Source organism: Alligator mississippiensis, chromosome 3 (assembly GCF_030867095.1).
Source record: "Alligator mississippiensis isolate rAllMis1 chromosome 3, rAllMis1, whole genome shotgun sequence".
NCBI lineage: Eukaryota > Metazoa > Chordata > Crocodylia > Alligatoridae > Alligator > Alligator mississippiensis.
In genome coordinates this window covers 62,835,709-62,858,542 of record NC_081826.1, presented here as the reverse complement: position 1 = coordinate 62,858,542, position 22,834 = coordinate 62,835,709, and the positions used below count along the sequence as shown (strand labels likewise).

Here is a 22,834-nt window from a genome sequence, read left to right as displayed (position 1 = left end):
GAGGGGAGTTCCAGCTAAATCCCAGTTAGTGTGGGATGGAAATACTGTGTGTCCTTACAAGCGTGGAAGAGGTTGAAAACCACCAGACTCTGGTCTGTGGTTGTTTTGTCAGTATCTCTTGTAGCCTTTTCAACTTTAGAAGTGTTTTGGTTTCTAATCTCTTTGTGATCCAAATTTAAATTTCTTTTTACACTGTATTAAGCTAAAACATCTTGACAGGGTTTGTATTTGCATTCCCATATACAAGATAATACTGAGGATTTTGAATAGCTGGTTATTCCTTTGCTTGATTTTTATGACGACAGTATGCTTCCCAGTTTACATTATAGCCTGAAATCGTATATCTGTCCCAGACAGAAGTCTTTTTCAAATATATTTCAATCAGCTGAAGAAGAACGATGAAGAAATAAGTACCTTTTAACCTTCACTGTTGTTATGTGTCACATGTACTACAAACTCCCCATAATTTGTCATAAAATGAATTTGTGCTGTGCAGATTCAACAATCAGGAATAAAAGGAAATGCCAATCTCAGATATCACACATTTGTAATTTCTAATTTGTCTTTTTTTATCATGCCCAGATACAGTCTGCTAATTAAATCTAGTAAAATTTAAGATGGTGAAATTCTACCTGCCAATTGTCTATCCTCCAGTGAATGGCATTATGGTTTCTTTGCCTGTATTCATTTTATTTGAAGTTGTAATCAGTCTGTAGAAATGTAGATGATCAAAGGCACTTTTAAATTTTATTGAATCATGATGCCAGCTCCTGATCCAGAGAGAGGAGACAGACTGTGCTATACAAACCCATGCCAAGATTAAAGTAGATGCAGCAGCTGCAGAAGTCAAATTGGAGACTAGCAGAAATACAAACTGAAATTAATTAAAGCATCCAGACAATATAGTTCTTTGAATTTATGTAAAAGTTTGTTTTCTACAAGGTAGAGAAGAGAGATGGCCTTTGCAGTCTGAAAGAGACCCATGAAGATATTTTTACTCCTTTAATTTTTTTCTGTGTTTTAATTTCCTCTAGAAAATAACTCATTATTGCTGCTGTCCTTTGAGCTATGGGATTCAGGCTAGCAGAAGCTCTGATGAGCAACCAGGCAGCTTCTGCCAAAAGGTGATTGTACTGTCTCCTGAAACTGGGAGCTTCTGAAAGCTCAGTGAGTGAGAGGCTAGGCCTGGATAGCAAACCCAAATCTCCCACAGAGCAATGCAGAGCCCCATCACTAAGCCATCAATCTGGATGTATCTCTAAACTCAGATCACATTAAACTGAATATATGTGAAAACTTAAAGGCATTTTATACAGTATTTCAGTTCTCCTTATCTTAACTGCTCTCATTTTTACCTGATTTGTTTTAGAAGTTTGTCTGCAGAAATTTACCCTGACCTCAGTGAATCTGTGCTGCAAAGAGATTGTCTTGGGACCAAGTTCTGCAATTCAGGCTTATGCTGAGTAACCCTTGATCATGTAAGTAGGCCTGTTAAATTTAATAGGACTACTTGCATGAGTAAGTATATATTGGTGTGAGCATGCATTGTAGGATTATTCTGTCCTTTCAAAGAAATAGTAGGATCTAAGTCTTAATATTACTCCCCTTCCTTCCCTATTTTTCATGATTTCTTTGGAGATTTTACTAACCCTGCCTCCAGTTAATTTTAATGTATTTTCATGATCTTTTGTCTGCTAGGACAGAAGTAAATTTCCTTTTCCTCATATTATACATATTTAAGGTAGTTGAATGGTAGTTACCATTCAAAGGCATTTCTATTACCATCATTAGATATGTAAGTATGTGACTTTTAAGACCACATAGGACATTTGTAAACAACATGGGGGTTTAATTCTCCCTAAATTGAAGTGTTGGTTTAAAAACAATGCTTCAATTTAGGGTGAAGTAAACCCCTGTGTCGTGTACCCATGTGGGAGCCTGATCCTTACCTGCCTCTCCAGCGGCAGGGAGGGAAAAGTGAGCTGCTGGGGGGCAGAGCAGTCCCAGATCTGCAGGTGGGGGCTGGTGCTTCCCTCCGTGGCAGCAGCAGCCTTCCCCCAGGTGGCACCCGCCTGGCTTGGGCAGTCATGGGGGACACCGCAGCCATGGAGGAAGCACCGGGCCCCCGCACAGCTCAGGCAGGCAGGCAGGCTCTGGGGAAAAAAAAAAGATCTGGCTCACTGTTTTTTTCCCTTCTGTGGAGCCTCCCTTCCTGGGCTGCTGCCAGGTTGCCTGCCTTCTCTGCCTGCACAGCCCCTGAGCCTCATGGAGCCTGGTGCTTCCCTCCGTGGTTGTAGGGTAGGAAACTGAAACTCCTCAGAGGTGTTTTACTTTGCAGCACCCCAAAGCCATTTGCTGTGTCCTAAAGTCCTTTAAAACGCATTACGCTGCTAAATGTGCTCCAGCGGCTGGAATTAATGCGCAATACGTCACCGAATGTGCAAACAGCAATGCCATTAAAGCAGTGCAAAGGCATTTAACCCACTTTAAATCCACTAAAAAGTGTCATCTACAAGTGGCCATAAACAACACATTGACAAGAAACAAGCAGTTTATAAAGCTGTAACAATTTTGTTTTAATATTTCCTTTCCATGTAGCTCTCCACATTTTTGTTTTGTTTATGTTTAATATGCATGTTAGGAGTGATGATAGTCACTTATATTACAAACTCACATAAACAAAAGCATCATCCTGTTTAATATATAACTATGAAATGCAGAAAAATACATGAAAATGGACTGACTGATGATTTCAAACAGGTGACTTCTGAAATGAATTCCACTTCACTTGAGTGCTGTGTATTATAATAAATGTTTAACTGACAAGGTTGATATTCACTTCCCCCAGATCTTCCTGTAGAACCAGGTTCTGGCTTTTCAGTTGCTACAATATTTCTTTTCTCCAGTATTTAGAACCTAAAAAGAATTTGAATCTTTCTCACAAGCTTTATTTTTTCAAATAGTAACTCTGATTGATATAAGCAATTTTCCAAGTTAGAAATTATAGGAAATAGCAGGTGTTTTTGTCCATCACAAGTTATCTTCAAGGTGTGTTTTTCATCCCAAAATAGGAAAATTTTAAATCTAAGAAACTTAAAGAAATCTCAGCGTATGGGTTTACTTTCAAGATGATAACCTTAAAAGCTACAAAACAGGGCAGTTTACGTCTCAGGTATGACTATTTATAAATATACATGCATTCAGCCCTTTAAATATGTCTTTGGGTTTTGACCATCAGTAGGAAATTAATAACCTTCTCTTTGGAATTGTTTTTAATCAAGCATGCATGTTTACCAGGTTCTTCATAATAATTGTTTTATGATTTCAGGAAAAAAAGAACTTCATTTCCTGTCTTAGCTCATAAACACATAGGCTAGGTACAGATGTTACACGTTTTGTGCATTAAGCAGGCAGAAAGCGCTCTAAAGTTGCAACTGAACAGATGTTCATGGCTGTTAGAGCACTTTAAAAATGGCAGATCGCACCCTAAGTTAACTCTTGATGGATATGTGCTAACCTAAAGCACTTTGTGTACTTTATCGAATGTCTGTGGCACATACACAGGGTTAACTTAGAGCGCGATCGTTGCCATCCCAGGCGGTGTTCCATAGGGCTGTGCTTTAGACTCAGGCAAAGCTCCTTTAATCTATCTAAGCCTGGACTGGTCCCACTCTCAGCTGTCACTGAGTAACAGCTTCCGATTTCAGCCCAGTGCACAGCCTTGCTGGGGTTGGGGGAGCTGGAAAGGGGATTTCTGTCCCTGCAGCCACCCCAGATCCATGGTGCACCATAGCCCAGCTAGGGGGATTGTGGGGGAAGGACTCCAGGGTCTCCCTGCCCCTCCCAGCAGCCCTGGCCAGGCAAAGGTGTGCTGCTGCTTGGTGCAAGGGGTGGCGGGGGAGATGCAGGGGAAGGGCTCTGGGGTCTTTTTCCATGCAGCTGCCCATGCCAGGCTGCACCACAGTGCAGCCCAGGTAGGGGGGGGAGCAGCAGGGAGAGGGGTCTGGGCACTCTCCCTCCCTGCAGCAGCCCTGGCCAGGCAGTAGCCAACCACTGCTTGGGAAAGGGGCCTAGGGGAAGGGATCTGGGGTCAGGCAGCAGTAATTTTAATCTGTTGCCTCTTTTTCAACAAGAGCATTATAAAAACTAGGATGTCTGTATATATTTTTAAATATATGTATATATCCATTCAGTAGCTTTGCTGCCTTTTAATAATAGAGGAACAAGCAAAATTGAGTCTGCTCTGACAGGATGTAATCACAGTGCATCAGAGCAGTCTTGCTGCATGTATATGTGTAGCAGGCTTACCTTTCAGAGCTTGGGTTGAATCCCAGGCTTGATATCCTGCTGTTTTGATTGGTGGAGTCCATCCACCAATCAGAAGGTAGCAAGGGAAATAATGTTACACCCCTTTCCTGAGGGGAGGAGGAGAAGAGCTCTCCTGGACCTGATTGAAGATTGCGAACTGTCAGGTCTGGAAGACTTTGGGGCGGAGCCCTGGAGCATATAAAAGGAACTGCCTGCCCAGCACAAGTGGAGATGCGTCAGGGACTGAGAAGAGAGAAGAGTGGGGCTTAGAAGAGCTGAGGAGAGCTGCTCAGCAGGGCTCAGCAGTAGCCCAGGAAGAGCCCCTGAAGACTTCTGTCAGCAGGGAGTGTGGCACAGCTCCAGCTGTTAGGCTGTCAGTGCACAACACGGCACATGGCATCCAGACCCTGGGAACTGCATGAGGTGGCTCATGTCTTCAACCTCTGGTGTGTGACCAGAGACACGGTGCACAGGCCGGTGCACAGAGCAGGATCTTTGAAGCCCCTGAGGTGGCTCATGTCCTCAACCCCCAGAACAAGGCTGGGAGCTTGGTGCAGGAGGTGCTGCACAGAGGGTGAGACACCCTGGGAGCCGCTTGAGGTGGTTTGGGTCTACAGCTGCTGACACGGGGCAGCAGCTCCGTGCAGATGACACTGCCCAGAGGATCTGGGACCAGATCGAGCCCCGGTGCTGCAAAAGGCTGTCCAGGCCTCCAACCTCCAGCACAAGGCAAAGCATCCACTACACAGTGGTTCATGTGGAACCTAAGCCAGAACGGCGGCAGCAGAATCAGGCAGTAGGAAAACCCAGCAGGGAACAGAGCTTGACATGAAGAACAAGTGGCAACCCTCTGGGACTGTAGAGTAGTAAGTTACCCTGGAGAGAGGGTCCCCACAGGGACCCCCCAAAGATTGCGAAGGGGCACCACGTGGGCCACTCCTGGGTGATAGCGAGAGAGCTTAGCAGTCTTTGAGGTCTTCCTTTCCTTTTTCTTTCCCCCCACCCCCTTTCCTGTAGAGGTACTTTGGGAGTGGGGCCCCTGCCCTGGAGGGCACCCAGGTACTCTAAGGACTGCTGATTATATTTGTGGACTGTGCCTTACAGTTTATGTGAATAATTTGAAGCAATAGGTTGTATATGAAAAGAGTTATAAGGTTGCCTGATCAATATTCTTTGGTCTGGTTTGTTCTATTTTTCATCTGTATTTTAAAGGATAACTGGATGTGTGTATATTTGTGTGTGTGTGTGTATATGTGTATATGTATATATACAGGTCAGTCGCATCTTATGCAGGGGTTATGTTCTGAAGTCAGCGCGTAAGGCGAAAGTCACGTATAGTCAAATCGCAATTACTGTGCCAGCGATTTGACTAGCGGTGACTGCTTCTGCCTCCAAAACCTCCTGCCACCACCACAGAGCCGTGCTTAGAGCTGTGCAGCCGGCGGCAGCAGCGCAGCGTGGGGTGGTGGTGGGGATGGCTGCGTGCTGCCCGGCCACCACCATGCTGCTGCTGCCGCCCGGCGGCTGGCCATGCAGCTCCGGGCGCAGCTCCATGGCAGCAGTGGGAGGTTTTGGAGGCAGAGGAAGTCACCACTGGCAGCGTAGTGGTGGCCGGGCCTCCAGGTAAGTGGCCGCCGCGTGTAGACTCAAGCCCCACCCCCTCTCACCCCGCGTGTAGTTGAAATCGCACAAGTTAAATGTGCATATGATGCAACTGACCTGTATATATATTATAGGGTTTATTGTTTTGTAAATTTGTACATATCTATATAAATTATGTCCTTACCCTTTAATGGTTTTGTTGTAATAATAAACCTGTATATAGTTAAGTAATGGATTGACTGGACCTGACTATAGGGGACGGAAGCAGCTGCTGTGCTGTTGTGTCCCTCCACAGCACATTGCCCTGCCAATAATTCCCTCAATTAGAGAGGGAAGTACAAACCCGTGTACACCCGAGCTACATATAGGTTCCCATAGAGTTGGAAGGTATCTCAAGGACCTTTTAGTCCAACTTTCTACAGAAATAAATTCTTGCCTAATTCCTTACTGAGAAGTAGGATTCACTGTTCCTAAACCATCCCAGACAGACTTTTAGCCTTGTTTGAAAACCCCCAATGGACAACATTCTATAGCTTCTCTAAGCAGTTTGTTTCTAGCTTGTTCTTACAGTTAACAAGTTTGTCTGAGACTTAATCTATATTAAATTGCAAATCTTAAATTTGCTTTGCTCTAATTTAAACTGATTGTCTCTTCTCCTACCCTCAGTAGCTAGGCAGATTTACAAATATGTGAAAAGTTTTATGTTCCTCCTATTAATCTCTGTTTCTCCAAAGTAAACCTGGTTCATTTAACCTCTTGGCTAGGGACAGAAGTTACATATAAACTGGTTTAAGTGATCAGAAACTGGTTTAAACCTGTAATAGAACAGATGTTCTGTGCACATCAACCACTTTGAAAATGGCTGAAACCAGTTTGAGATAAACCTGGTTTTATGTAGTGATTAATCACTTAAGTGATTTGGATCAAACTGGTTTATGCAATGTCTGCCCCAGACCCCTTCCTGGTTTAAGTTAAATTAGAGTCCCCCAGCATCCCAGATGCTTTGCTAGGCAGTGCTCTGCTCTGCTTCAGCCCAGCAGAGTTGGCCTCTCCCCTCTGCTCCTTGGCTGCAGCTCTGGCAGAGAGGGAAGGCACAGCAGTGTCTGCCTGGCTTCCTCCTGCTCCCTGCCCTCACCACTCCTTGTTCAAACAGGGATTCCCCCCTCCCCTCCACCTTACACAGACACCTTTCAGCATTAGCTAGCATACCACATGCTGGCTCCAGTCCATGCTGTGGGAGACAGGACAAAGGCAGACAGGAGGGTGTCTGCTTAGGGCTTTTTGGAGCTAATCAACATGTAGCTGGTAATGTCCCTTCCTTCCTTCCCTGGAAAAGTTGTTTAATAAGAGCTTGAACTAATGAGAGAGAGGCTCTTGTTTTCTTAATGAACTGATAAACACTGTGTTATCAACTCCTGGCTGGGCTGCTCTGGACAGGGGGAGGGACACCCCTCCCTAATTAGTGCATCCTGCTGGGGACTGGCCATGCCCCCCCTCAGCTCAGCACTTGGGAAGGGAGGGCTGCTCTAGCTCCTACCAGCTTCTAGCCTGAGCCACTGCAAGCATGTGCCGGCATTTCTTCAGTCCAGAGAGGAGGATGTCTGTGCAGTTACAAACCAGTTCAGCCTAGCCATGTTATACTAACCTGCAAAGATTGAATCAGTTCAGGCTCAGGCTTTTTGAATGTCTGTTCCTAGCCCTTCTGATAAGCAAGGATCCTAGTTTTCTCTAATAAAAAAAATTCTCCAATTCTCAGATTAAACCCCCCCCCCCCCAAAATCCACATTTTTCTGTGATTAAAATGAAACACCACTGTGTGTGTGTGTGTGTGTGTGTGTGTGTGTGTGTGTGTGTGTAAGTGGTGTTTCATTTTAATCATGGAAAAATGTGGATTTTGGGTTACTTTTTTAAATCCGAAAATTGGGGATTTTTTTATCAGAGAAAACCAGGATCCCTGTTGATAAGGTTGCATTTCAACCTCTTTATCAGTTTTGTTACTTGCCTCTGAATCGTTTCCAGTAAAAATTCTTTACAGCCTTCTTAAAATGCAGTGGTCCAAGCTGAAACTAGCTAAGCTCTTACCAGTAGCATATAGATTAATCTATCAACTCCTGTGTTTGCCATATATAATGCTTTTGCTAATGTAACCCAAAATTTCATTTACTTTTCTTGCAACAGCATCACATTGATGAATCATTTTGAGTTTGTGATCCACACAAACCCTCTCAGCAGTGCCACAGTCCACCCAACTATCCCCCTTATTTTTATATTACTTTTTTCTTCCCTCAGTGTATCACCTTGAACTTGTATTTTATTGAATTTCATTTTGTTGTCAATAGTTCAGTTCATAGTTCAGTTCTTTAGTTCATCAAAATCCCTTTTTATTATAATCCTATTCTCCAAAGTGTTTCAAACTCCTTGTTTCATGTCATTTACAGATTTGATCAGTATACTCTCTTTTGCCACGTTCAAGTCAGTCATACCAGTAAAAGTATTTAGCAGCACCAAATGTAGTACAGACCACTGTGGGGTCCCAGTTGCAACCTCTTCATATTATCTCTTTAAAATAACAACTGTAGGTGTTTTTTTCCACTGCATTAAAGTACAGCATATGACTGGACCCTACTGTCATTAGATTCTGGGGCAGAGAAAGAAAGGAAGGAAGAATAAAACTAGGTGGTTAGCCTGTTCCATGTATTTCACTGAACTGTATCTTTTCTTAATGGGCATTTTTTTTTTTTTTTTTTTTTTTTAGTATTTTACCTGTTAACTTTTATTTCTAAGAGCTGGCTATTAGCCCAACTCCTTTTCCAGCAAAGAAAAACAGAACTCATAGTCTGTAAAGTTTCGGCCCTGGACCATATGAGATGAATGGCATTATTATGCTCTAAATAAAACCCGCCTTTCTGAATTAAGACGGTGGTATATGTTTAAGCTTTTCTGCAACATCAGCTAAAAGTATTGATGGTTGTGTTTGCTTGTTTCATTTTAAATAGTGTTATTGAGGAATCCTGAAACTTGAGCTGGTTCTTTTAGGTCAATGTGGTCACATGTACACGAGAAGCTTTACTTGAGATTAGAGCAAATTGCGGTGCAGTAAGTGTCACTGTCTACACATGCAGATGCTAACTGCACAGTAATTTGCTCTAACCATCAGTAAATTTTCTACCTGTAAATATAAGTAACAAATTTACTTGGGAGTAATTATTGTGCAGTATGGCATGTGTAGACGGCCAATGGGGAGCAAATGTATTCCTGGTCAGCCAGGCAGCAGGGGACAGGAGACTGCTTCCTACCCCCAGGAGCTGCTTGCTACTGGGGCAGGCTCTGCCACCGGAGCCTGGGTGGAGACAATGTCGCCCTGGCCCAGCAGAAGGGAGCTCCCAGACACTGCTCTGTGATCATGCAGCAGAAGCTGAGAAATTCTTATCTCCCAGCCCCGGTTCTGGAATTGCAGAGCTGGGGCTAGGAACAGTCACTTCCTAGCCCCTGCTCCATGATTGTGGATCTGGGGCTGGGAGATGAGAATCTTCCAACCTCAGCTTCATGATCATGGAGTGTGGGGTGGGAACAATCATCTTCCATCCCCCACTCTGTGATTACAGAGTGGGGCCTGGGAGCTCTTTGCTGCCAGGGCAGGGGGACAGTGTTCTTGGTGAGGCTTCAGTGGTGGAGTCTGCCCTGGCAGCAGGCAGCTCCTGGGGCCAGGGAGCAATCTCTCAGCCCTCACCAAGAGACAGTTGTCTCTTGGTCCCATGCTTCCTGTCAGACCCTGGGCTAGCACTCAGGGGGAGTCTATAGCTCCCCCTGGCAGCTGCAGGGGGCCAGTGCAGGGCCGGTGGGGGTGGAAGCAGACTGCTGCCATGAGCAGCTAATCTGCTCCCACTTCCCCACATGTGTAGATGCCTGCCCAGGGTGGATTTACTCTACAGTACATTCCTCTAGAGTAAATCCACCCCAGAGCATTTGCACATGTAGAGGTGACCTGTCTTCAGTTCGCTTGACTTTTGCAATATGCAAAAGTTCTGGCATAACCGTCAGTGACTACTGGACAGAGAATCACCAGTGGGAGTGTCAGTACTCTTTATGTTAATTATTTGCTACTCCAATCGTCATTACCTTATTTTAGGTCTATTCTTGTCTATTTTGTTCTGTTTAGATAATATTTCTGAATAAATATAAATTACTGAAACATCATTAGGAATTATAAACACCTATCTTAAAACCTGAAGTTCAGGACAAACTAGCTTTGTTCAAACATTTGAATTACTTTATATAAATATATATAGGTAGTTCTAAGATGAGAGTTAATTCAAGTATTTATAAAAAATGCCTATATTTTAAGATTTGGTTAAATATAGGTATGGCTAGCATAATTTATCTATCGAAAATTCATCAAAAGAATAACAGAGTCATTGAGTTTCATGTTGACCAGAAACTTTAAAATTTGAGTTTATTAGACAGAACAAATGTACACCATTTTATCTGTTCATGTAACCAGCATATAATTCATTTTGACATTTCTAACAGCAGGTACTGATAAGGTAGGACTAAACCAATTTGTTTTAGTACATCTTCCTATTCAAGGAATTTTATGACTGATGTTTCAATGTACCTCTAAGTATAGGATATCCCGAACCCTAATTGAAACATGGGAATTAATTTAATGATTTAGATTCTTTTAACTCTGGTAGCATAGCTATACAGCTTGTTGAGTGGCAGCTCAGTTGGTACTGTACACATTCAAATTAATTTGTCCTGTAAAGTGACAAATGACATTAAATAAGCTGTCGTTGAATAATCCATTTCCAAGTAATTTCAATCTGTTTAACTCTTTTTCAACAAAAGCTTTATAAAAGCTAGGATGCTTGTGTATATTTTTTAATATATGCATATATCTATCCCATAGATTTCCTGCCTTCTAATAATAGGGGAATAAGCAAAGTTGCAGTTATTTAAAAACAAATGAATCCTAGAGCTGTTGAATCTTGTTGTTTAAAGTGGTCTAATAAAAAATAGGACATTGTGAGTTAGGTATTAAAAACACTTAACTGAGGGAATTAGGCTGCCAGCATCGGGATTTTGTGAATCTGTTTTGTTTCAGCTCAGTATGAAGAGTTAGGACTTGTTTTCTCTGAAAAAAGAAAGAAAATAGACTTGGTTATTTAAATCAGGGATGCTCAATTACTAGCCTGTGGGCCAGTTCTAGCTCCTGGGGCCATGTCATCTAGCCCTCAGGACTCCCCTCTAGTTTGTGGGGTGCCCTGTGGGTAGAGGCCCTGTGTCCTAGATTGGGGGGGTGGGGACTGTGCATTCTGCTCTAGGGTATGTGTGCAGGGCCATATTGGATCTGATCCCAGCACATGGGACCAGGTGGATAATGTGGAGGTCTGCACTGAGGCAGGACAGGGCCCCCAGAGCAGAATGCTGGTCGGTGAAGGTAACTCAGGGCTCCGGAGCCCAGTTCCAGTGCAGAGTCTGATCTAACCTGTGGACCTGCCCCACCCACACCTTTATCTTGCCCATGGGACCAAAAGGTTGAGCAGCACTGATTTAAACCTTCAAATATAGGGATTTAGGGCATTTGCTTTCCTTGCAGAAATGCTTGGATTAGGTTTGGGGAGGATTTTATAAGGAGTTTTTCTGTTTCATCTTTCTTTCATCTGGGCTCTTTCTAGCTGAAGGACCAGGTACATAAGAGTCAGAGCTAGGTATGAATTGCTTCATAAACTTCAGTATAATAAGAGTGAATAAACACTTGAGCTGGGAGGATTTTTATAGATGTATAGCAGTTCTGATTTTCTGTTAGCCCGAAGGTATAATATATAATCTATAAGGCTAGGGACAGACATTACACATAAACTGGTTTATGTGATCATAAACTGGTTTAAACCTGTAACAGAACAGCCATTCAGTGCATATAAACTAGTTTCAAAATGGCTGACACTAATTTAAAATAAACCTGGCTGAATGTAGTATCAGACTTAACCAATTTGAGTCAAACCAGTTTATGCGATGTTTGTCCCCGACCCCTTCAGGTTTAACTTAAACCAGAGTTCCCCCAGCATTCCAGATGTTTTGCAGCTCTGGGTGGGGTGCTCTGTTCCACAGCAGGGCTGGCCCCGTCCCTCTTCTCCCTGACTGAAGCTCTGGCAGAGATAGGAGGCACAGTGTCTGCCTGGTTTCCTCCTGCCCCGCCCCCACCACTCTCTGCTCAAGCAGGGATTCCCCACTCCTCTCCCAGAGCATGGACCATACAGTATGTGGTATGCTAGCTAATGCTGACAGGTGTCTGTGTAAGGCAGACAGGACAGTGTCTGCTTAGGGCTTTTTGGAGCTAAAAGAAGAGCTTGAACTAATGACAGAGGTGTTTGTTTTCATGATGGGCTGATAAACACTGTGTTTCTCCCTGCTGTGTAACTCCCTGCTCTCTCCATCACTGGTCAGGAGCAGCGAGGAGGCAGGGGGGAACCCATCCCTAATCACAGCATCCTGCCAGGGCCAGGCTATGCCTCCTCGCCCCCGCCCTTCAGCTCAGCACTCTGGAAGAGAGGGAAGGCTGCTCTAGGACTCTCTGGCTTCTAACCTGAGCCACTGCAGGCATGTGGCTACATTTCTTCAGTCCAGAGGGGATGTCTGCGCAGTTACAAACTGGTTCAGCCTAGTCAGGTTAGACTAACCTGCAAAGATTGAATCAGTTCAGGCTCAGGCTTTTTAAATGTCTGTCCCAAGCCTAAATCCCTAAGTAGCCTGAGGATTTTGTCACCTTGCTGGACAATCACCACTTAGTGTTACAGTGCAAATGCCATGAAAAGTAAGACCACATTTTAGCAGGGATTTTCTTGCTGTCATTTCTTCCTGTTCCACTTTCCAGAGCTATCAGTATTCTCACAGGGGGAAATTGCTGCTTTGGCATTTTTCAGAAAAATATGAGGTGCATTTTTTTTTCAGTCATGCATTTCTTGAAATTGCTTTTTGCTTGACAATTTTGTTGCTTAGATACTTGTCTGGAGTTTTCTGTCTAAGCTTTCTTTGGTGAGAAGCTTCCTGTAAGAGTTCTTGTGGATTTTTTTCCTTTTCTTTACAACATCTGACTGCCATGATGCTCATGTTTTAAAATGTTATAGTTAAGAATAAGCAGTATTTTACAGCAGCTGGCATGCTTCTTAATATTAGAAAGGTAATATATAAAACAGCTATTATTTTGCATAATGTATTTTGAACAGCAAACTGAACAATTATTTGAAAGCAAAAAACATATTGCTATGTGAATTGTACCTCCTGCTCTGCAGAGTACTATATTGAAGGAGCTGGAAGAAAACATCACAATTTTGAATATTGATTTATTAATTAGTTCAGGGCATAGTTACTGAAGGTTTCCTTTATAATATCAATAATACTGAATGCTTGGCTACTTAAGTATCCAACTGAAATAAAGCAATTTCAGGTTTATTTGGTATTTAAAAAGTGGTAATTTACTGTATTATCTGGCTGATACAGATAAATACATTCAATTTTGACAGAAAATGAATAATAATTTCTGTTTTTATGGCAGCTATTTGTCAATGCCTCTTAAGTGCCTTGGGTGCAAATACAACAAAATCAAACAATAGTAAATTGTAAGTCTAATAAATAGCTTGTGTTAAAATGAATTCAGTGGCACTGTCCCAAAGACTAAGAAATAAAAATCATAATGGTTCTTTTTAAAAGAAGCAATGATACAGAAAATGCAATAGAATTCAGTCTGAAAAATACATACTTTTTTCATTTATAGGGGTGTGCCAGTAGTTACTGGTACCATTCTCATTTTGTTTAATACTGTTTTCTCTGAGAATTCCTCATGATGTGATGAAACCTCCTAGAATTGTTATCCTTTGCCTTGAGATATATAGAGTTTTGTCAGCTCAGTTTGGCTACTGTTTGCATACCTTAGGATTGTACTCCAGCCTTTACCTTAGTGGTTCAAGTCTTCTTTATGCAATTTCACTGGTTGTCTTATTTCTCTCCTGGCTTATATCTTTAATGACTTGGCCACTTTGGTGTTGAAGACCAAGTATGTTGTAGACTCTCAAACTCAGTTTTCTCAGAATTTCTGTGATCAGTACCTGTTTCGCCATTTATCAGTGGATGGATTGTTTCAGTAACCTCTTCAATGCATATATGATTCATACACATTTCTAATTTTTTAAGGTGACCTTCATTTGACAATGTACCACTGAATAATGATTCTCAAGTGCTGAATACTGATGGTGTCCACCTTCCACTCATAACAGATATATACTTGACTGATAATTAAAAAAAAATGTTGTACTGTACCATTTCCCTTCAGTGATCAATACTTTTGAATATTGATTCTGCCACACTATCTCATTGCTCTCAATGGACTACTCATGGAGTATGTTCCTACTTAATGGGTGCATCTACACAAGACGTTTACTGTGTAGTAGACTAATTAGCTCTGCAGTAAACATTCTGCATCTATACATGTGGCCCTATTAGGCTACAGGAAACTAATAAACTCTGCAGTAGGTTAGTATATGTAAATACAAGTACTACTCTGCTGTGGAGTTTTTTACTCCACAGTAGCACATGTGTGGATGCTAATGTGGCTGGCTGCGGAGTGAGGGTGGTTCAGTGAGGAGGCTGCATGCCAGCTAGCCCCACACTGGAGCACCTTTGTGCCCCAGTCAGCCCCTCTGCATGTTGGGCCAGGTCAGAGTAGCCATAGGCTGGCAGGCTGACCCCTGTTCAAACAGTACACCCAGAAGCAATGAACTCCAGTATATGTGATGGAGCTTATTGTTGCATGCTAATAGCACATGTAGATGCACCTAACATGAGTACGGGTGGTGATACCTTTGTGGAGGAAAGAATTACGTTGCATTACATTACTCCTCCCAACCTTGACAAGCATATAAACAAATACACAGGATTAATTAAGGGTGCAATAATAATACTTCTGATCCAAAGTTCTCAATCAATTTAATAAATCAGGGGCAAGGGAGGTGGAGAGAAACCAAGTGATTTGCTGAAGCATGTTAACTTAATGAATTACTTTCATAACTGGGATTGAACCTTGATCTCCTGACTTCTGTTTTACTGCTGATAACCTGTATTTCTTTTTTTTTGTAATCTTTTCCCTTGCTTAAAAAAATACGGTCATTTTCAGAGAAGGATTTTAAAAACTGCTTCAGGTTTTATACCTGGTTGAGTTTCCCTACAAATTTCTGTGGGAGATGTTTTTTCTCTTGTCTGTCCTTTGCTGAAAGATCTGTGCAATCAATGGGAGAAACTGACAGACAATAAAAATGGCAATGACACTAGGGCCGAGCTACTGTCAAGGGCTACAAAATGAAGGAGAAAAATAGAGAGCTATTTCTAATACTTGTTAGAGTTACCATAGGTTTTTAAATTATAAATAAGGGTCTACTCAATTTGTAATTCTGTGGCTTTCACGGAAACTGCAATATCTGGGATTGTCCATGAAATCAGCTTAAAAAAAAGAAAAACTTAATAAAATGCTGGCTCCCCAGTGGGAGCCAGCGGTTCTTGCTGCTGCTGTGGCCCAACCTCACAGCCTGCCTAAGGGGAGGGAAGGGAAGTGCCAGCTGGCATGAAGGGCAGCAGACAAGATGGCAGCTGCCCCCTCCTCCCTCCATTGGGGCTTCTCCACCAATCAGTGCCAAGGGGTGGGGCTGCAAGAGCACATTCAAGAAATATCTGTGGAATTTGCTATTTATATCACAACCAACCTGCAAAAATTGTTTAGTTTCTTCACGGTTTAAGTAGACCCCTAGTTATAAATTGTGTTTTTTACCCTGAGGTGAAAGCATTATTTTGTGTTAATATGAATTGGAATTAATTCAAGACACTTTACACAAAGCTTCCTCACTCCCTGCAGATTTGAGGGTGCTTAACCAGGACTGGCTTAATTAGGAAGGAGAAAATCTGGGGTTCCTTTTCAAAAATTATCTCTTTGTTCTCATTGTGTTCTCACTGGTTGAAGCAAGGTGGCTTTATGGCTGATTGGCTACCACACACCCACAGGGGGAGTTTATAATCCTTTCCTCCAGGCTAATACGCCATTCATTAAATCATATTTCTGGTACTTCCCTTTCTTCCTGTGGTGGCTGTGGCAGCTGCATTTGCAGTCAGATACTCAGGAATTGTACTCAAAGTGGGCCCTACAGGGTTTAGCAGTTCACCAATACTATGCATATGTACTCTTTATTGGGGCAATACTTTACTTTTCAAAGAGAAGAGAGTAAGACAGCTTAGAAAGTTTAGTCATACCCTGTTAAACTGCTGTGCACTTCAATCAGGTATATAGCAATAAAATTCAATAGACTCCTGCTTCCTGTTAACTTTGAGGTCAGTGCATATAAGAAACTTGGGAATAAAACTGATTTAATTATTGAAGGAAATCATTGACTTATGAATTTTGCACAGAAAGTCATTAATAGAGAAACCTGATCTCTGCCATCCTGATCTCTGTTTTCTTCTCTGTTTTCTTCTCTTGCTAATTTGAAATTTTTAGTCCATAAATTTACTTAGTGGTATTTAAAGCTTGTCATTTTTTTCAGATGAGAGCATGAGTTAAGTACACACAGTTTTCCTCCTACAGATCTTCTGCTTAGCAGTGTGAGTGTTTGATTGAAACATATTGTCCATAACGTGCATAATACAAGGCATACAGAAGCGCTGCTGGTCAATATTTGCTCAAAGATTGATTTGATAGTGTGTTTTAACCTTTATCATATTATGGAGCAGGTACTGGGAGGAGAGAATATTTTATATAGGTCTCATAACAGATTTGATATGATTACTGTGCAGTGTTCCACTTGCCTCTACATTGAAACCATTGAGAAACTCATTTGGTGCAGAATAATCCACCTGTTAGATTGTGGAAGCCAAAGAGGACATGTTATGTCCTCTGAGTATACTGGCTTCATTCCTACAGGCAGCTCAGAGGTTTGGTTTTGATCTGTAAAGTGTAAAGCACTGTCCAAAGGCTCTTGTCCTGGTTGTCTGTCTGAAAAGCCATCTCTTTGTTTGGCAGCTGAGGTTAACTGGTATATACAAACTAATAACGTGTTGATGTTTGTGTGGTGTTGATAGCAGGGTGTTTTCAGGGTAAGATCTTTGCCTCTGACATTTACTTCTCATGCCTGTCAAGTAGAGCTTGAGTTTGCAAGTCTTGGGGATATAGTGATGTTGTGACTTATTCCCTTAACTTTTTGCCAGACAAAAACTTGGTAAGCCAGGAGAGCAAAGCTTATTTGAGGGGAATTCCATCCATTATTATTTTTCTCTTTTGAAAGAGGCAAAAGTCTTATATATATTTTTATTGGGTTCCATACATCTGGCTTGAGTTATATGTACCAAGCTCTAGTGAATTAACTGTTAAATATCAAGATTAAGACCCACATTAAAATTTGAGATTAACAGTTATTCTCATGCAAAACCAGGCCTAGAGATGTACAACATGTACAGTCGCAAATAATGCTCCTTTGCATACAGCATCCCACTTGCTGATGCACTTGGTAAGCTGTGCTGGATAAGCTGGCAACAGGGAGTAGCTGAAATGTGAGTGTGGCCAGAGCACCAGGGGTTGTAAAAAATACCATCATAAAATTGCAGGGGGGCAGCACCTTGGCTTTCATGTTGAACTGAAAGATGACATCCCTGTCAACACAGCACCCTCTTGCAAGCAACATGGGTGGGAGGCTGTGGGAGGAGGACTGGACTTTTGGTTGCTGATAATTATGAAAAGGTTTTGTTTATTGTGTCCCCCATGATTTAACTGCCCCCCCCCCCTTTAAACATATAACATGAAAGGAAAAGGGCAAGAGAATGTGAAGAAAAGGAGAAAGGGAGAAAAGGAAAGGAAAGAGAATGTGAATGTTATGTGTTTTCAGTTTCAAAAAGTATTTGACAGATTGTCCATACTTAGTTGCTTACATTAGAACCTACATTCCAGCCAAACATTCATTTGGAGCTCTCTGATTGTGCTCTAACTTGGAGCACTACAAATTCCAAGCACTACAGCTCTGCACAGAAGGTAGAGCTGGGAGTGGAGAGCAGAAGATTTCAGGATGCTGGAGGACTGAGCAAAATGAAGCACTTCAGAGATGTTTCTCCTTCCTTGTCAGCCATTTTTAAAGGATGCGTTAGCCCAGGGCTTCCCAGGTGGGGAGGTGGGCCAAACCCTGTTCTGCCATGGGCCGTGCAGAAGGACTCATAGACTCTCCGCTCAGCTCTGGGGGGGGTCATGGATTGCCACTTCCGGTCCAGCAGTCGACTGTGCTGTGGACTGGCAGCCAACCTGCCATGGCCCAGCACTGGCCTGCAGCCCAGGGATTGGGAACCCCTGCTCTAGTCAGTTTTAAAGCACTTTGTTAAATATGAATATCTTCACCTTCACTGGTTGCAGCACTTCAGTGGTACTTGACGTGCTTCGAATGGCATGTTCATGGCCTAAATCTGTACTCACATAAATTACTTTGATATCTGTATGATGGTAAAGTGAAGGGACAGCCCAAATTTTAGGAGTGTGATTACATTTTTAAAATGACAGAAAACCTTGTGGAAGAGTTCTGTCTATTAACAGAAGTTCTGTATTAATGGCCAAAGCAACAGATTTTGAAAGGAGAAAGTGAAAAAATTAGGACCTACAAACTAAAAATAAAACAAGTCAAGATGGTGACATGCACATATGTAATTTGAAAAAGTAATCACCTACCTAAATAGAGTCAGCAAGTGGCTTAATCTGGTTTCTGTGCAAGCCACTGTGATTCTTGATCAGTACCAAGATCCCACACAGAACATACCTCTAAACCCCATAGCTTCCCTACATAAACATGGGGCATAAAGGAATAGACATATATAGCTGGGAGTTGTTGATGACAGAAGTGACTTGCTTCAGACCATATAATTTTGTCTCGTTACTCTGCTTTATTCTAATGTCTTTTGTCACCTCAGTGAGTAGAAGGGAATGTCAGATCTTTTCATTTTAAAGTAGGAAAACTGGATAGTATTAGCCTAAAAGCCTGCCTTTATCAGGTTGTTAATTTATGACTTTAAAAAGCCTCAAAAGTCTGTCCTTCAGTTGCCAGGCATTGGACTAAGATCTGTTGTCCTAAAGTGTGTAAAGAAGTCCGATAGAAATGAATGTCAGACTTTTTAAAAATTATGTGGATCAAAAGAATTGTTGACTGTTTGTATAAATATTTACAAGCTGTTAACTGTTTTGTGTTCCTTTTAGTTATAACCTATGTCCAGAACTAAACATCACATTTAGATGGAATTTATTTTGTATACTGAGTTAGGTGTAGGTTGAGCTGAACTAATTTCTGTTCAGCAACTAGTCTGCAGTTAGCTTTCTTTGAGTTTTTAGCAAATAGCTCTATCTAAACAATATTTTAGGTTGATAGGTTTGTTTTGGGGTTCTGATCGTTACTCTTTAACTAACCAGTAAATATGTTTTAGCAGATGTAATGATAACAGATACCTAATTGGTGTCTCTCTTTTTGCAGGTGCACACTAAGTGTCACTCTGGAACAGGCTATAATTCTTGCTAGGAGTCATGGTCTACCTCCTCGCTATATTATGCAAGCTACAGACGTGATGCGCAAACAGGTAGGCTTATCTTACACTTTAGAATGTAATCATTTCCCATGGGAATGCCAGGAATGATATTCTCATTTTTCCCAAGATTGATTGTGACTTGGATAATTATAGTGTCTTCCATAGAATAATCCTGAAGTAACTATAGAAGACCGTCACAGTTCTGACATTCTGTATGTCTATCATAGCCATTAGTGAGCTGTAATAAATTAACCTTTTAAATGCTGACTATATTAATATATTAAACTTTCAGATTAAGATCTTTGAATCCAGTGTATTTTAACTAGGGCTGTCAATTAATCACAATTAATGCCTGCGATTAATATGTTCATTTGATTTTGCATAAATTTTTTTAACATGTATTAATCACTGCTGGTGATGGGGGAAAAGATGCTCATGCTACTCCCCCCGCTTGCTGCTGTGTGCTTGCTTGTGTGCTGGGGGAAAAGTGGCCCCTCTCCCCTTGCTGGTGTGTGCCTGCCTGTGCTGCAAGAGCAGTCCCTCTCCTGGGGGCTGGTGCATGCCTGCCTGAGCTGCTGGGGGAAAAGTGGCCCCTCCCCGCTTGCTGCTGCTGGGCCACAGGTGCACACGCACACACACATGTACACACACGCATGCACACTAGTCAGACACACATGCAGGCACATGCCAGCCAGCCAGACACAGACATCAGCTAGGCAGGGTCCTTGCAGTAGACTCAGCAGCTGGTAAGCAGGCTCCCCCCCATACACTGCAGATAAGTGTTTGGGGAGGCAGGGGTTGGAGGGCCAGGTCTTGGGGACTATCTAGGGTTTGTGTACATGTGTGTACATCAAAAAATATTTATAATAAATTGGGATTCTAGCATTGTTTAACTGCGTGATTAAAATTATGATTAATCACAACTACTTTTTTTAAATCTTGTGATTTAATTACATTACATTTTTTAAATTGTTCAACAGTCCTAATTTTAACATTTTATTTTTAATTTTTTTTGTTTTTCATACCCTTCCTAGGGCTAAACAGTCATTGGAGATAATGACGATAGCCAGAGCTCTCAATGGGATGTTCTGGCCAAAAAGACTGATGTGATCCTAGGTGCAGGATGTATAAAAATGGAATATCAAATAAAGGTAGAAAAGTACATGACATGGATAAGCCTCCTCCTGAAAATTGTCTACATTTGCTCTCTGCCGTACTAGTAGAAATACTGGAACAGGTTTAAAGGAGGTCTTCTAGAATGATCCAGGGGCTGAAAAGTAACGTTTTGGTAGGAGGTTTACGAAGCTTGACCTATTGGAGAGAATTTGTACATGGTGACTTGCTTGGAGGAGCATCCATGTACTTACACACCATACTAGGGAACTTCTCAACCCTGAGGACAAATCCATAACAAGATCCAGTGTGTGGAAGCTGAAGTCAGAAAAAATTAACTTAAAATAAGATACAGTTTCTAGCATTGAGGGCAATTAAACATTAAAACAGCTTTCTAGAAGAGGTGATGAACTAACAGTTTTTCATTTCTGTATGTGTATTTGTGTATGTGTGTGTATGTGCCTGTCTTCCTTCTGAAGTATCAGATATTGGTCATAGCTAGATATAGGGCAGTGAATAGTTGGGGGGGGGGGCAGGGGATGCAAAGCTTCGTGGTGATATTAAAAAAACACAACCTTCTTTCCAGAGGACAGACAGTATTTTAGTCACAGTATTTTATTTTATTCCAGTATTTTATTCACATGCATGGGAGTCGTATTGTTTTTCAGACTTTGAGTCAAAAAGGAATTCCCTCTGGTCACACAGGAAGGGATGCTGGGATGTGACTATCTCATGTGGTCATGTGTCACCACTAGCATATCAAGTGGTGAATGAGGGGCAGCTGCCCCAAGCACCAAGTTAGGAGGGGTACCAGAATCTCTAACTTCACAGAGTCTACACCCTGGAAGCAGGAGCAGTCCCAAAATAGTCCCTGGCTGCTGCTGCTGTTTTATGGACAGTGGCCAGGGTGGACAGAGTACAGGGTGGTGGCAGCAGCAGCCATATGGGGGCTGTTTAGGAAGGGGTGGGCAAAATATGGCCCGTAGGCTTTCAAGGCCTCTCACCCTTCTCCCGTCCCCATGCCAGCCAGCTGCAGCAGCAGCACCAGCCACTCCCCTCCCCATCTGCCCTGTCCTGCCCCCCAGCCACCAGCGTACATTCCAAGGCAGGGGGTGCTGAGCTCCTGGCTAGGTTTCTGCCCGGTGAGGCTGTCTGTGTGCAACTCCAACCCTGCAGCTGTTCACAGCCCAGAAAGCCCAGCTCCCGGTGAGTTGAAGCTCAGGCCTGGTTCTCCCTGCTGACAGGACGGGGGCGCAGGGGGAACCTGTGGGTCATCCAGGCTCTGCTAGGCTGGGGCCTGGTAGGGGTGCGGGTGCCACTAACGCAGTACCGAGCTGTGTTTTCACGTGCTGCTTTGGGCTATACCATATGGGTGCAGCTGATGTAGCTCCTGCCTGACCCTGGTGTGGCTCCTACCTGACCCTGAGTCCCTGGAGTGCAGCTGGGTTGAGCAGAAGCCACACCAGCTGCACCCCCATGGCCTGAAGTGGTGCATGGGAACACAGCCTGGTACTGGCTTGACCTGGCCACATGCCAAGGATGAGGGGCAGGGGAGCAAATAGAAAGTGCCTAGTGGAAGAGAGGTGGATAAGTAGAAGTAGTCTTTCCTGAAGTTGGCATGGGAAGGATGTGATGATATTTTCCAGTTCCAGAGCAAATTCTGTGGTGGGGTCCTCCCCAAGTTCTTTATAGTATTTGGTGTCAGATAGTTTTCTGCCAGTATCGCTGATGTAGTCTTGATGGTTAAGGAAGGGAGCTCCACCTTTGTCCACTGGTTTGATTACTCTTTAGTTGTTGGATCTTAGGGACTGTATGGCTTTTCTCCCTGAAGGGGAGAGGTTGTTGTAGTCCTGGCTTTTGTTGAGAATTTTGCTGTTAGCTTTCTTATTGAAACAGCCAGTGTTATAGTCCAATGTGTGGTTATGATTGTTGGGAAGTGTCCAATCTGATATTTTATTGTTGTTTGTTTTCTCAGTTGTGGCAGGAAGGTTGTTAGTGGCGGTAGTGCCCTGGCTGTGGAGGTATTCTTTCAGCAAAGGTTGCAGAAGAATTCTTCTAATTATCCACATATTAGTATCTTGTCAGGCTTCTTCTCTGGGCAGAAGTTCTGGTCTTTGGAGAATACAGATGTTTCCAAATGGGATAGCGTGTGCTGTGCTAAGTTGATGTTGGTGTTTTGACTGCTGCTGTCTTGATTCCCTCCTATGTTGCTGGTGAGGGTGAG

General features: G+C 42.7%; 1 protein-coding gene across 2 annotated transcripts in view; it reads left to right on the top strand.

The window, feature by feature from the left end:
• PREX2 (phosphatidylinositol-3,4,5-trisphosphate dependent Rac exchange factor 2) overlaps nt 1-22,834 on the top strand; it is a 326,102-nt gene that overhangs the window by 288,131 nt on the left and 15,137 nt on the right. For both annotated transcript variants that reach the window (XM_019498648.2, XM_006260933.4), the window contains one exon: nt 19,446-19,548. In XM_019498648.2, coding sequence (XP_019354193.2) covers nt 19,446-19,548 — 103 coding nt within the window. The remainder of the gene's footprint in view (nt 1-19,445; nt 19,549-22,834) is intronic.